The sequence below is a fragment of the Macaca thibetana genome, chromosome 4 (genome assembly GCF_024542745.1).
Source record: "Macaca thibetana thibetana isolate TM-01 chromosome 4, ASM2454274v1, whole genome shotgun sequence".
NCBI lineage: Eukaryota > Metazoa > Chordata > Mammalia > Primates > Cercopithecidae > Macaca > Macaca thibetana.
Window position 1 is genome coordinate 153,834,931 of NC_065581.1, and position 14,304 is coordinate 153,849,234.

The 14,304-nt window shown below is 35.8% G+C and overlaps 1 protein-coding gene across 8 annotated transcripts in view; it reads left to right on the plus strand.

Moving 5' to 3' along the window:
- Positions 1–14,304, plus strand: part of REV3L (REV3 like, DNA directed polymerase zeta catalytic subunit) — a 659,986-nt gene that overhangs the window by 103,785 nt on the left and 541,897 nt on the right. For all 8 annotated transcript variants that reach the window (XR_007725269.1, XM_050789035.1, XM_050789036.1 and 5 more), the window contains 4 exons: positions 1,451–1,593; positions 2,557–6,715; positions 11,153–12,060; positions 13,817–13,896. Coding sequence is in view for 7 of the 8 variants with exons in the window: in XM_050789035.1 (XP_050644992.1) it covers positions 1,451–1,593; positions 2,557–6,715; positions 11,153–12,060; positions 13,817–13,896 (5,290 nt within the window). In the remaining variant the exon portion in view is untranslated. The remainder of the gene's footprint in view (positions 1–1,450; positions 1,594–2,556; positions 6,716–11,152; positions 12,061–13,816; positions 13,897–14,304) is intronic.

A 14,304-nucleotide genomic window follows, 5' to 3' on the forward strand; every position in this document is an offset into this window, starting at 1 on the left:
CCATCACTGAAAGGTGAAAGAAGTTAATCCATAAATTCAGTGTTTACATGTATATGACAGAAGTTTTGATTTTTCTGTTTAATAAATCAGATATAGAAATCTCCAGATGTGATGTTAAATTCTTTCCTCTAACATTGTCACTGCTCTAATAATAGGCATTGTCGATCCTATGATTACATTTATGCTTATATGTTCATTGGCTGAACCAATTTAGTGAAAACCATGCCCACTTTAATCTTGGGAAAACAAACCTAAACATTTTGTACACGTTATTAGAGAGAGACTGAATAGTAGAAGCATAGTGTCCAGAAAATGATTTAGTTAATTCTACTCTTTATATTGGATATTATATTCTGTGCTGATCACCATATTTTAAGAATACTGAAAAAGGAAAGGGAAAGAAGAGGAAGAAAACTAGAAGGATCTGTAAGCATTGTCACTTTTGAAGAACTTTTGAATGGAGACTGTTTGATCTAATTAGAATTACAAGATGAATGAGAAATGCCTTTATGTATTTTAAAGATTATCGTGTGGAAAATGGCATCAACCTGCTGTGTATAGCTACAGAGAACAAAATAGGAATCATGTATGGAAGTTGAAAGAGTTTGTGTATTACAAGAAGACAACTATTAACAATTAAAGCTATTAACAATGGAAAGATTGCCCTGTGAGACAGCAAGCCCCTTATATAGATTATGTAAAAACAGAGATTGCCTCAGGTTCATTAAAAAATCACGTTTTTGCATTGGATAGAAAGTTGGACTAGACCTCTGATACCTCTTTCAGCTCTTAAGGGAGTGATTTTTATGATAAATTGTGATTTGCAAAGGCTTAGTGGAAAAAGAGTTCCAGTATAATAAAATAATAATAATTTCAAATAGTTGAGATTAGTGAAAGAAAAAATTGGATATGGATAGGAAAAAAGTTTGCCCATTCAATTAAAAGGGAAAGCATCAAGTTAATATCAATATGAGATGAAACTTAAAGAAACTGGACTTCACTGTCCCTCTGAATTTCTCAGTAACCCTACTTTATAGTTACTGTCAGATTGACTGAACACCTTTACTACTTCCTATTTATTCTCTCTTCTTCAATATTTTCTCTTCAGCCCTGACCTCAGTGCCCCTTCACTCATCTCTTTGTTCTTATTTCTTGCAATTCAGAATGCAGGAATTGTGGTGTATTTCAGCTCACATGAAAGAGATTATAAAGTGTAATTATAATAATTCTTTGTAAGTTGCTATAGTGAGACATGTTAATAAAGCAAAGTAAATATGCTTTTCTAGAAGTTACAATTTTCAGGGGTTTTTTATTGTTTTACTATAGAGTAACTTAGATACATTATTATAGTTAACTTACATTATTATAGAGTTAACTTAGATACATGATTTGCATCTGAGATGGTCTTTTCTAATGATCATGCTCACTAGTGAATTTTAATATTCTCCAGATCACTGTGCAGAAATACCCACAGAAGTTCAACTGAAGATGATGACTCATCTTCAGAAGAAGAAATGGAATGGAGTGATAACAGTTTGCTTCTAGCCAATCTTTCTATACCTCAGTTAGATGGAACTGCAGATGAAAATAGTGGTAAGTAAACAAGTCTACTGTGAGAAATTGGTTAGTTAGGATCTAAAAATATATTTGATTTTGAGGTCAGGCGCTCTGGCTCACACCTGGAATCCCAGCATTCTGGGAGTCCAAGGTGAGAGGATCACTTGAATTCAGGAGTTCGAGACCAGCCTAGGCACCATAGTGGGACCCTGTCTCTAAAAAACTAAAAAAAAAATTAGCCCAGCATAATGGTGCATGCCTGTAGCTCCAGCTACTCAGGAGGCTGAGGTGGGAGGCTTACTTGAGCCCAAGAGTTTGAGGCTGCAGTGAGCTGTGATTGCTCCACAGCATTCCAGCCTAGGCAACAGAGCAAGACCCTGCCTCCAAAAAAATAAATAAATAAATAAATAAATAAATATGATTTTGAAACTTTAATCATACTTTCTATTGATTTTGAAACTGTAATCATACTTTCTATATAGTTGGCTAAGTGAGGCTATAGTGATGTTTCGTCCCTCAGGATTTTTTTCTTTTGAAAGAATGTAGATATATGGTTTGTTTCTCATTTCTAAAAGGATATATAACATTTGTTGATCACTGATTTCAAGCTTTGAAAACTTTAATGTTTGTTGTGTAAGTAGAATAATAAACTAAAAAATATGCTCAGTTTATTTGAAGTGATAATGTAAAGCATATTACTTTATGAACATTTTTAAAGTGACAGTATTTTTCCCTTATTCCCCAAAGGCACTAAATAGTAATATAATCTATTTCTGATCAATTGAATGTGTGTTTAAAATGATGACTCATAATTGTAACTATATTTAGATTGAGTCATTAATGATAAACATTACCTTTTTGTTAAGATAGCCGTTTTAAACATGCAAACTTAATTTTATGTAATTTTTTCATAGTGATAGCATTAATATCTTGGTGTGGGAAAATGTCTTAAAAATTAAGAGTAAAATGAAATAAACTGTTTTTCCCTCCTCATTTCAGACAATCCATTGAACAACGAAAACTCTAGAACCCACTCTTCTGTAATTGCAACAAGCAAGCTATCAGTTAAACCCTCCATCTTTCACAAAGATGCTGCTACGTTAGAACCCTCATCTTCTGCTAAGATTACCTTTCAGTGTAAACACACAAGTGCCCTTTCTTCCCATGTTTTGAACAAGGAAGATTTAATTGAAGACCTTTCACAGACAAATAAAAATATAGAAAAAGGTCTAGATAATTCAGTCACTTCTTTTACAAACGAAAGCACTTACTCTGTGAAATACCCTGGATCTTTAAGCAGTACTGTTCATTCAGAAAATTCTCATAAAGAGAATAGTAAGAAAGAGATCCTCCCAGTGTCTTCCTGTGAAAGTAGTATTTTTGATTATGAAGAAGATATTCCATCTGTTACAAGACAAGTACCAAGTAGAAAATATACAAACATTAGAAAAATCGAAAAGGATTCCCCTTTTATACATATGCACCGTCACCCTAACGAGAATACATTGGGCAAAAATTCTTTCAACTTTTCTGACTTGAATCATTCAAAAAATAAAGTGTCCTCTGAAGGAAATGAAAAAGGAAACAGCACAGCTCTGAGTAGTTTATTCCCTTCATCATTTACTGAAAATTGTGAATTGCTGTCATGCTCAGGGGAGAATAGAACTATGGTGCATTCTCTTAATAGCACTGCTGATGAAAGTGGACTAAATAAACTTAAAATTAGGTATGAAGAATTTCAAGAACATAAAACAGAAAAGCCAAGCCTCAGCCAGCAAGCAGCACACTATATGTTTTTTCCCAGTGTTGTTCTTTCTAACTGTCTTACTAGACCACAGAAACTATCTCCTGTCACATATAAACTACAACCTGGCAATAAACCATCCCGGTTAAAATTGAATAAAAAGAAACTTGCAGGTCATCAGGAGACTTTTACCAAAAGTAGTGAGACTGGATCCACGAAAGATAATAGTATACAAAATAATCCTTGTAATAGTAATCCTGAGAAGGATAGTGCATTCGCCAGTGATTTAACTAAAACCTCTCGTGGAGCTTTTGAAAATAAAACACCCACAGATGGTTTTATAGACTGTCACTTTGGAGATGGAACGTTAGAAACTGAGCAGTCCTTTGGACTATATGGAAATAAATACACACTTAGAGCCAAACGCAAGGTAAATTATGAGACTGAAGATAGTGAGTCGAGTTTTGTAACACACAACTCAAAAATTAGTCTACCTCATCCCATGGAAATTGGTGAAAGTTTAGATGGAACTCTCAAATCTCGAAAACGAAGAAAAATGTCTAAAAAGCTGCCTCCTGTCATCATAAAGTATATTATTATTAATAGATTTAGAGGGAGAAAAAATATGCTTGTGAAGCTAGGAAAAATAGACGCTAAAGAAAAACAAGTAATATTAACAGAAGAAAAAATGGAACTATATAAAAAGCTTGCACCTTTGAAGGACTTTTGGCCAAAAGTTCCCGACTCCCCTGCAACCAAATATCCCATTTATCCACTAACACCAAAGAAAAGTCACAGAAGAAAGTCAAAACATAAGTCTGCTAAGAAAAAAACTGGTAAGCAACAAAGGACAAATAATGAAAATATCAAGAGAACTTTGTCTTTCAGGAAAAAACGGTCACATGCTCTTCTTTCTCCTCCCTCGCCATCTTACAATGCTGAAACCGAAGATTGTGACTTGAATTATAGTGATGTTATGTCTAAACTAGGTTTTCTTTCTGAGAGAAGCACAAGTCCCATAAATTCTTCTCCACCTCGCTGCTGGTCTCCCACAGATCCAAGAGCTGAAGAAATCATGGCTGCTGCAGAAAAAGAGGCAATGCTTTTTAAGGGTCCTAATGTGTATAATAAGACTGTTAATTCTCGTATAGGAAAAAATAGTCGCGCAAGAGCACAGGTTAAGAAATCAAAAGCAAAGCTCGTTAATCCCTCTGTAGTTACTAAGAAAAGGAACAAACGAAATCAGACAAATAAACTAGTAGATGATGGAAAAAAGAAACCAAGAGCAAAACAAAAAACAAATGCGAAAGGTACATCGAGAAAGCATATAACACTTAAGGATGAAAAAATAAAATCTCAGTCTGGTGCTGAAGTTAAGTTTGTACTGAAACACCAGAATGTGTCTGAATTTGCAAGTAGTTCTGGAGGCGCTCAATTACTTTTTAAACAGAAAGATATGCCACTAATGGGCTCTGCTGTAGATCATCCCCTTTCTGCTCCCCTACCCACTGGAATTAATGCACAACAGAAGTTATCTGGCTGCTTTTCTTCTTTCTTAGAAAGCAAGAAGTCTGTAGATGTGCAGACATTCCCCAGTTCACGAGATGATTTGCATCCATCAGTTGTTTGTAATTCTATAGGACCTGGAATCTCAAAAATTAATGTTCAAAGACCTCATAATCAAAGTGCTATATTTACTCTAAAGGAATCAACCTTAATTCAGAAAAATGTATTTGACCTTTCCAACCATTTGTCTCAGGTAGCACAGAATACACAGATATCTTCGGGTATGTCTTCAAAGATAGAAGATAATACAAATAATATACAAAAAAACTATTTGTCATCAATCGGAAAGTTAAGTGAATATCGCAATTCCCTAGAATCAAAGCTGGACCAAGCATATACCCCTAATTTTTTGCATTGCAAAGATAGTCAGCAGCAGATTGTGTGCATAGCAGAGCAGTCAAAGCACAGTGAAACTTGTTCTCCGGGAAATACAGCTTCAGATGAAAGCCAAATGCCTAATAATTGCTTTGTAACTTCCTTGAGAAGTCCAATCAAACAAATAGCATGGGAGCAAAAGCAAAGGGGCTTTATTTTAGATGTGTCAAATTTTAAACCTGAAAGAGTAAAACAGAGGTCATTATCAGAAGCAATTTCACAAACCAAAGCACTTTCTCAGTGTAAAAATCGAAATGTGTCAGCACCTTCAGCATTTGGTGAAGGACAGTCTGGACTGGCAGTTCTAAAAGAATTGTTACAAAAAAGACAGCAGAAAGCACAAAATGCAAATATTATACAAGACCCATTATCTAATAAACACCAACCAAATAAAAATATTTCTGGTTCTCTTGAACATAACAAAGCAAATAAACGGACACGATCGGTAACATCCCCAAGAAAACCTCGAACTCCCAGAAGTACAAAACCAAAAGAAAAAATCCCCAAACTTCTCAAAGTAGACTCTTTAAATTTACAAAACTCTAGCCAGTTGGATAACTCCGTATCAGATGATAGTCCCATCTTTTTTTCAGATCCAGGTTTTGAAAGTTGTTATTCACTTGAAGATAGTTTATCTCCTGAACATAATTATAATTTTGATATTAACACAATAGGTCAGACTGGATTTTGTAGCTTTTACTCTGGAAGTCAGTTTGTCCCAGCTGATCAGAATTTGCCTCAGAAGTTCCTAAGTGATGCTGTTCAGGATCTTTTTCCAGGACAAGCTATAGAAAAAAATGAGTTTTTAAGTCATGACAACCAGAAATGTGAAGAAGACAAGCATACTACGGACTCAGCCTCATGGATTAGATCTGGTACTTTAAGTCCTGAAATTTTTGAGAAATCATCCATAGATAGTATTGAGAATCATCGCCACAACCAGTGGAAAAATAGCTTTCATCCTCTAACAACTCGGTCTAATTCAATAATGGATTCTTTCTGTGTTCAGCAGGCAGAAGACTGTCTAAATGAAAAATCTAGATTGAATAGGAGTTCAGTAAGCAAAGAAGTGTTTCTTAGCCTCCCACAGCCAAACAATTCAGACTGGATTCAAGGTCATACCAGAAAAGAAATGGGACGGTCTCTTGACTCAGCCAATACCTCTTTTACTGCAATACTCTCCTCCCCTGATGGTGAACTTGTGGACATGGCCTGTGAAGATTTAGAACTGTATGTTTCAAGAAACAATGATATGTTGACACCAACTCCTGATAGTTCACCAAGATCTACTAGTTCTCCTTCACAATCTAAAAATGGCAGTTTCACCCCACGAACTGCTCACATTCTGAAACCACTTATGTCCCCACCAAGTAGGGAAGAAATTATGGCAACTTTGTTGGATCATGACCTTTCAGAGACTATTTACCAGGAACCATTTTGCAGTAATCCTTCTGATGTACCAGAAAAGCCCAGGTAATCAGTTATTTTTTTCCCTTGGGTCACTCTGAATTACTATAATATATAAAATTATGCTATAGGGATTGAAAAAAAAAAGAATATAATGTGTATATGTAAAGAATATAACATTTGGTTACCTGATTACTAGTTTTCTGTGATACTGTATTTTTAAGTATATCATTGTGGAAAGTATTTCTGATTACAGACTTACTAAGAAAATTCAAAAATTAACTGGATGGTTACACCTGGAGAAGTTTATGTAAGTTGACTTGGATCTACCATTATTTAACACTATGTCTTCATTAAAAATTAGAGGTGCTCACTCTAAAGATGTCATGATACTTTAAAAGGATTACAATGATCATTGTTTAAATGGTATTTAATTTTTAAATGTTAAACTTTTATACCATTTTAAAAGAACTTCATTTTCAAATGTTTTGAAAATGAGCATATATGTATTTTAAGTATTCCTCTGATATATCTCTAAATGAAGATCATTTTAAGTTGTTTCTATTATAAACCACTTTTCATGTGGTTTCAATATCTTGCATTATATTGTTATTATAGTTTATGCAGTTATTAGCAAATGGACTTTGGTTTCCATTCTCCTTTCTTTTAAGAATTTTTTCAGGTGGCCAGGTATGGTGGTGTGCACCTGTAATCCTGGCACTTTGGGAGGCCAAGGTGGGAGGATCGCTTGAGCCCAGGAGTTTGCGACCAGCCCAGGCAAAAAAGTGAGACTCTGTCTCTACAAAAAAGTAGGCTGGGCACAGTGGCTCACGCCTGTAATCCCAGCACTTTGGGAGGCCGAGGTGGGCAGATCACCTGAGGTCAGGAGTTCAAGACCAGCCTAGCCAACATGGTGAAACCCTGTCTCTACTAAAAATACAAAAATTAGCTGGCCATGGTGGCAGGCGCCTGTAATCCCAACTACTCAGGAGGCTGAGACAGGAGAATCACTTGAACCCAGGAGGTGGAGGTTGCAGTGAGCCGAGATCACGCCACTGCACTTTGTTACCTGGGCAACAAAGAGTGAAACTCCATCTCAAAAAAAAAAAAAAAATTAGCTGGGCATGGTGGCATGCACCTGTGGTCCCAGCTACTCAGGACGCTAAGGAAGGAGAATCACTGGAGTCCAGGATGTCAAGGCTGCAGTGAGCTGTGTTCACACCACTGCATTCCAGCTTGGGCAATGGAAAGAGACTTTATCTCAAAAAAAAATCTCTTCAGGGAATTGATAGACAAACATGTGAGCACACGCACACATGCAGCAAATAGCAAAATAGAAATCACAGTAGTGGTTTATTTATCTGTAGTTGAGTAATTGTGTACCACTTTCATCGCCAAGTTAGGACATAACTGATAAAAGCTAAATTGGGTAACGTGGCTTAATCCAGAAAGTTTGAATGATGGTTCTTGTTCCTGCCCCTGTGTCCATGATCTCATATACTTAAACAGTTGCAGAGCAGGCAGTTCATTTCAACCATCCATTCAGAAGCAGAAGAGGATGGCTGGAACTGCTAAGGCAGGCCCTGCTTTAGTCTAAATCTTGGAAAGAGATATGAAGAGCAGCAGAGGCCACACTGCATGTATGCACTGACCTGTGGCAGCACCATCTTCCTGACTCCAGTGGAAAAAAAAAAAAAGAAAGATACAATATGAATATTACACATTTGTTGAAAGCCATAGAAAGTACCACACCAAGAACGAACCCAAATATAATCTATGGACTTTGGGCAATTACGATGTGTCAAAATAGGTTCATTGATTGTAACACGTGTACCACTGTGGTAGGAGATGGTGATAATGAGGGAGGGCATGTATGTGTGGGCACACAAGGAGTATATGGGAACCTCTGTACATTCCTTTCAATTTTGCTGTCAACCTAAAGCTGTTAAAATATCTTCAAAAAAATTTAAATTAAAAAAACACGACAGTGAATGCCAGGCTTTTACCCAGCAGATTCACAGTAATTCCTATAGGAATCCATTTAAAAAAGGGGTGAGAGTGTGAAATGATGGATATGTTAATTTGTTTCACGGTAAGAACTGTTTTACTATATACTATATCATATTTTATACCTTAAATATACATGATAAAAATTTATTTTTTTTAATAAAGGGGTGAGAAAATGTTATCAGAAATGTAGAATAAAAGTTCTCTCCTATAATGACTTGAAGTGAAGGGTAGAAATGTTCACCTCCCAGCCCCTTTTCAACACAGTTTTGTTTAGTACCCACATGGAACTCTTTATTTCACTGCTGGGGCATATGAAGTCTGTTCCTTAAACATTAGTTTGCATCATTTTGGGGACTTTGGTGTTATCAGTAGTGATTATGGTATATTTACTTTTAGTTACCAAACTTATGTGCTAGTCATTATGTTTATGTTGTTATTGTCCAACTTTGACACTTGTCCTACAGCTAAAATAAAAAATAATCATTTTTGAAAAATATTTTTTAAAATATGAAACTGTAGGCCGGGCACTGTGGCTCACGCCTGTAATCCCAGCACTCTGGGAGACCAAGGCAGGCGGATCACGAGGTCAGGAGATCGAGACCATCCTGACCAACATGGTGAAACCCCGTCTCTACTAAAAGTGCAAAAATTAGCTGACCATGGTGGCATGTGCCTGTAATCCCTACTCAAGAGACTGAGGCAGGAGAATCACTTGAACCAGAGAGTCAGAGGTTGCAGTGAGCTAAGATCACGCTCCTGCACTCCAGCCTGGTGACAGAGTAAGACTCTGTCTCAAAAAAAAAAGAAACTATATATTCAATATAGAAAATTTAGGTAGTATGAAAGAAGAAGAAATAAAAATTACACCATTTTTCCATATAGTAACAGCCACCATAATATTTTTATGTGTTTCCTGTTTTCTTTAAAAGTATAGTTTTTAGTTTGTTTTGTTTTGTGAAGTGTGATCTTATTGTAGTCACAGTATTATCCACATTTTTCACTTAACATTATATTGTAAACATTTTCCAAATGAGTTTCTTGAATATTTTAATCGCTGCATATGTTGCATCATGTATATATTATTGGGCAGAAAGATTGTTTGTGATTTTGCCACTATAGATAGTATGTATATTATTATGTATGTTAAGAAGATATTAGCATTTTCTTCTTAAAGCATTTCTTGTATTTTGGAGTTTGTCCTTATAGCCCTAGAAGTAGGATTACTGGAAAATATAAGACTCTTGTTACATATTAGGAGATTTTTTTTCCTAGTGAATTATAGCAATTACCATGCTGCTGACAGTACGTAAGAAAACTGAATTCACCACACCTCACCATTTTTTATTCTTGACCTCATTATGACTTCTCTATCCTTAGTATTAGAGTTGGGTATGGTCACTTGGTATGTGTATTCATTTCCTTCAACAGCATTAATTCTTCAACACCAATCATAATTCTGTTTCTGATTTTTCACATTGCCAAGAGTGGATGCAGGGACAGTGCTGGATGCTGGTTATGGAGTTAACTAGTAGGGGCTAAAGTCTATTCATATAAAGGAGACAGGGTAGCCCTAATGCTTTTCCTTCAGCTTCAGATCTGAAAACATGAATCTAGTTAGTGGAGTTTTATGTAGAGAATGATGGGGACATTTGGGGAATCACGCCCTAAGAGAAGTGATTGAAAAAACTATGAATTATCTTTATATCCATAATAAAGTTAACATGAAGAAGTAGAATTATTTTATGTTGCTGTAGTAAGCAGAAATAGTATCAAGGGATTAGAGAAAGAGGTTTTACTTAATATTTATAGCTTTTGGAAATGAAACCAGACTGTTTTCATTAGTGATTTCCCACATATTCATACATTGGTAACATTTAAGCCATGTATCCTGTGGGCTCTGCCATCTCCTAAGTTATGTCAATGTTAATCCCTACCATGGAATGGGAAGAAAGAATTAGATAATTTACCTCACTCAGTTGGTATGTTTTTTTAATGTTTAAGGGATTTGAGAGTACGAAGATTCATTTGAATTGACTCGCTTTGCTAAACTACAAATACTGGAGAATATAGGAAGAAGCTATGAATAATATCCTAGGACATAGTATTTGAATGATAAATTACTTTATTGTTTTTATTCATATGTGGTAATAATGGAAAATTACTTTAAGATTAGGAGAGGGAAGGAATCTGAAAAGTTTGTTTCATCTCCTTGAAGGACAGAAGGCTTCATTGGGCATTAAAATAAAACAAAAAATACCTTCTCTCCCTAAGATTAATGGTACCTTCCAAAGGAAATTAAGTAGTCATATACCTGTGAGGAAAAGCATATTGAGACTAAAGATAGAGTGTACCTACATAAAATAGAGGGGGCAGGGAAGATAGAAATGGACATTTTTGAGACTCCAAAAGGGACTTTATCTAGGATATGGAGTTAAATATTTTAGTAATTGCTCTTTGAAACAAAACAGTTGTTCTAAAATATGTTGTTTATAGGGAGATTGGTGGACGGCTCCTCATGGTAGAAACTCGACTTGCAAATGATCTGGCTGAGTTTGAGGGAGACTTTTCCTTGGAAGGACTTCGTCTTTGGAAAACAGCATTCTCAGCAATGACTCAGAATCCAAGGCCAGGGTCACCCCTTCGCAGTGGCCAAGGAGTTGTCAATAAAGGGTCAAGTAATAGCCCTAAGATGGTTGAAGATAAAAAAATTGTGATTATGCCTTGCAAATGTGCCCCAAGTCGACAACTGGTTCAAGTGTGGCTTCAAGCCAAAGAACAATATGAACGTTCCAAGAAACTGCCTAAAACCAAGCCAACTGGAGTTGTAAAATCTGCTGAGAACTTTAGCTCTTCAGTTAACCCAGATGACAAACCTGTAGTGCCTCCAAAAATGGATGTAAGTCCACGTATACTCCCCACTACAGCACATACCAAGGAGGATGTTAATTCTCGGATTGCTTTACAAGCACCAACCACGGGATGTAGTCAAACTGCAAGTGAAAGTCAGATGCTGCCACCAGTTGCCTCTTCAAGTGATCCTGAAAAAGATGAAGATGATGATAACTATTACATTAATTATAGCTCCCCTGATTCTCCTGTAATTCCCCCTTGGCAACAACCAGTATCCCCAGATTCCAAAGCATTAAATGGAGATGATAGACCCTCATCACCAGTAGAGGAGCTGCCTTCATTGGCTGTTGAGAACTTCTTAAAACCAATAAAAGATGGTATACAAAAAAGCCCCTGCAGTGAGCCTCAAGAGCCTCTAGTGATATCTCCAATTAATGCTAGGGCAAGAACTGAGAAATGTGAATCACTTTGCCTTCATAGTACACCAATCATACAGAGAAAACTTCTGGAAAGGCTTCCTGAAGCAACTGGCCTTAGCCCATTATCAACAGGTAAGTGTACACATAACAGGAAGTCTCCATAATTGTTCTTCAGAAATAGAAATGAAGATAACATTAGACTGAAATGAAAATCAGAGCTTTTTAAATGAAGGTATAGCTCAGCAAGTATTTTTTGTTGTATCTTAGAAAGTCGTCACATGACAATTCTCTGCTGTGTAATCTACTTATATTTGCTTCCATCCTGTCTTCCTTGTGGGTGAAATACAGGAGCCCTCTCAAAAGGCTTATCTTCTCAACCTGACTTTCCTGTTGGCTTTTATACATACCCAGGTCTCCCACATTTTAAAACAGAAACAAAAAACCTGCCTTGACCTCACGTCTCCAGCCAGCTTCTACTCTTTCTCCTCCCCTTCAAAGCCAAATTTCTTAAAAGATTTATCTAATTTGACAACTCCAGTTATTTACCTCCTACTCATTTCTCAGCCCACTCTAAACTGAATTCTGCCCCTGTCATTCTACATTATAGCTCTTGTAAAGATTCCCAGTAAACTTATAGCTAAAACCAGTAGATGTTCCTGAGTCTTACCATATGTCCTCTAAGCAGCCATTTTCTCATTGACCCTACCTTCCTTCTTGGAGCTGCTTCTCCACTTGGCTTTCCTCCTACTTCTGTTTTTTCCCACTTGATTTTCTCATTATTCTCAGTTGTTATCTAAATGTTGGAGTTTATTAAGGCTTGATCTTAAGCCTTCTTTACATCTTTCTCTAAATGATCTAATTCCTGTCCTCAGGATTACTACAGATAACTTGCAAATTTATATTTCCAGTTCAGACCTCTCTTTTAAGCTCGAGAACACTATGTCCAACTACCTATCTGACATTTCCACTTGAATGCTGAATGGCACCTCAAGATTAGTATTTTAAAAACCAATTCATGATCTCACTGCATCCATTCACCACTACTTCCCCAACATACTTATGTATACATGCCTCCACATAAAAACCCATCGGGCCTTCTTTCAGTTTTCCTTATTTCAATGAATAGTGCCATCATCTCTCAGTTACACAAGTAAGAAATACAGAATTTATTTTTAATACCTCATTCCCTCACTACCCACCTTGTAGTTTCTAGTCCCTATCCAGGCCTTATCACTTGTTTATCTCCTAAGTAAACCAGATCTATTTACTTTATTGTACTTCTTCCACCACAACTTTAGGCCATACTGTCATCATCTCTTGTCTGGGCTCCTGCACCAGCCATTTTATCTAAGTAATTTCCAATTCTTTTGCACAGTAATCAGGGAAAAATCCCCACTCTGTTCCTAGTTAATTACTACTCTCTTCAGATTTTACCTCCAGGAAACCTTCCCTAATCTCGACTACATAAAAATTCCCAATTATATTCCCCTTTGTTGTATTAATGCAGTTATAAATTTATTTTTCTAGTTTGATGAATGTCTGATTCTCTCTCTAGACCCCATGAGGGCACAGATTATGTCTTTTCTTCCTCATCATAGGTACTTGATAAGTAAGTGAATAAATGAATTAAACAGTTCTGTAGGTTAATGACTGAGGTATAAAACTCAGTAATTAAAATATAAACGTATTTAAAATACAAAATGTTAAAATGTTATTTTGGTGGGTATCAGAGGTTTGAATTTCATTTTTAAATTATGAAATTTTGGGGGGAATTCATAGGACAGCACCCACAAGTGGTACTTAAGTGTTTGGAACAACAAAAAGTTTTTTAAAAACCAGAAGCAGGTAATTTTAATATACATGTTAAATATGAAATTTCTTTCTACAGAACCAAAAACACAGAAGTTGAGTAATAAGAAAGGAAGTAATACTGACACTCTTAGAAGAGTACTCTTAACACAAGCAAAGGTAACTATACTAAACATTTTTAAAGATCAGTGGAAGATCCAGTCTTATTCCTAGATTTCAGTTAGATAATTGATAACTATGTCTCAATTAAAAAATTTTTGTTACTTAAATTTTTGCATCATTATTTGCATATCTTTGAGACAACAAAAATTTGCCTTTTTTTAGTTTTTTTTTTTTTTTTTTTTTGCTGTTGGGATCTAAAAGATTCTTATATGTAAATACAAATATTACAGAGAAAGTGAATATGATAGCCAAAATGTGGATTATGAGGATACAAATACATTAACTGATTACTGGCAAAATCAGAACAATCCAATGACAGCAGAGCTCAAGTAAGTGATTTTTGATCCCACCAAAAATATATCCTTTTTCTTGGTTTATTACTTTTTTCTAAAATATAACCTTATT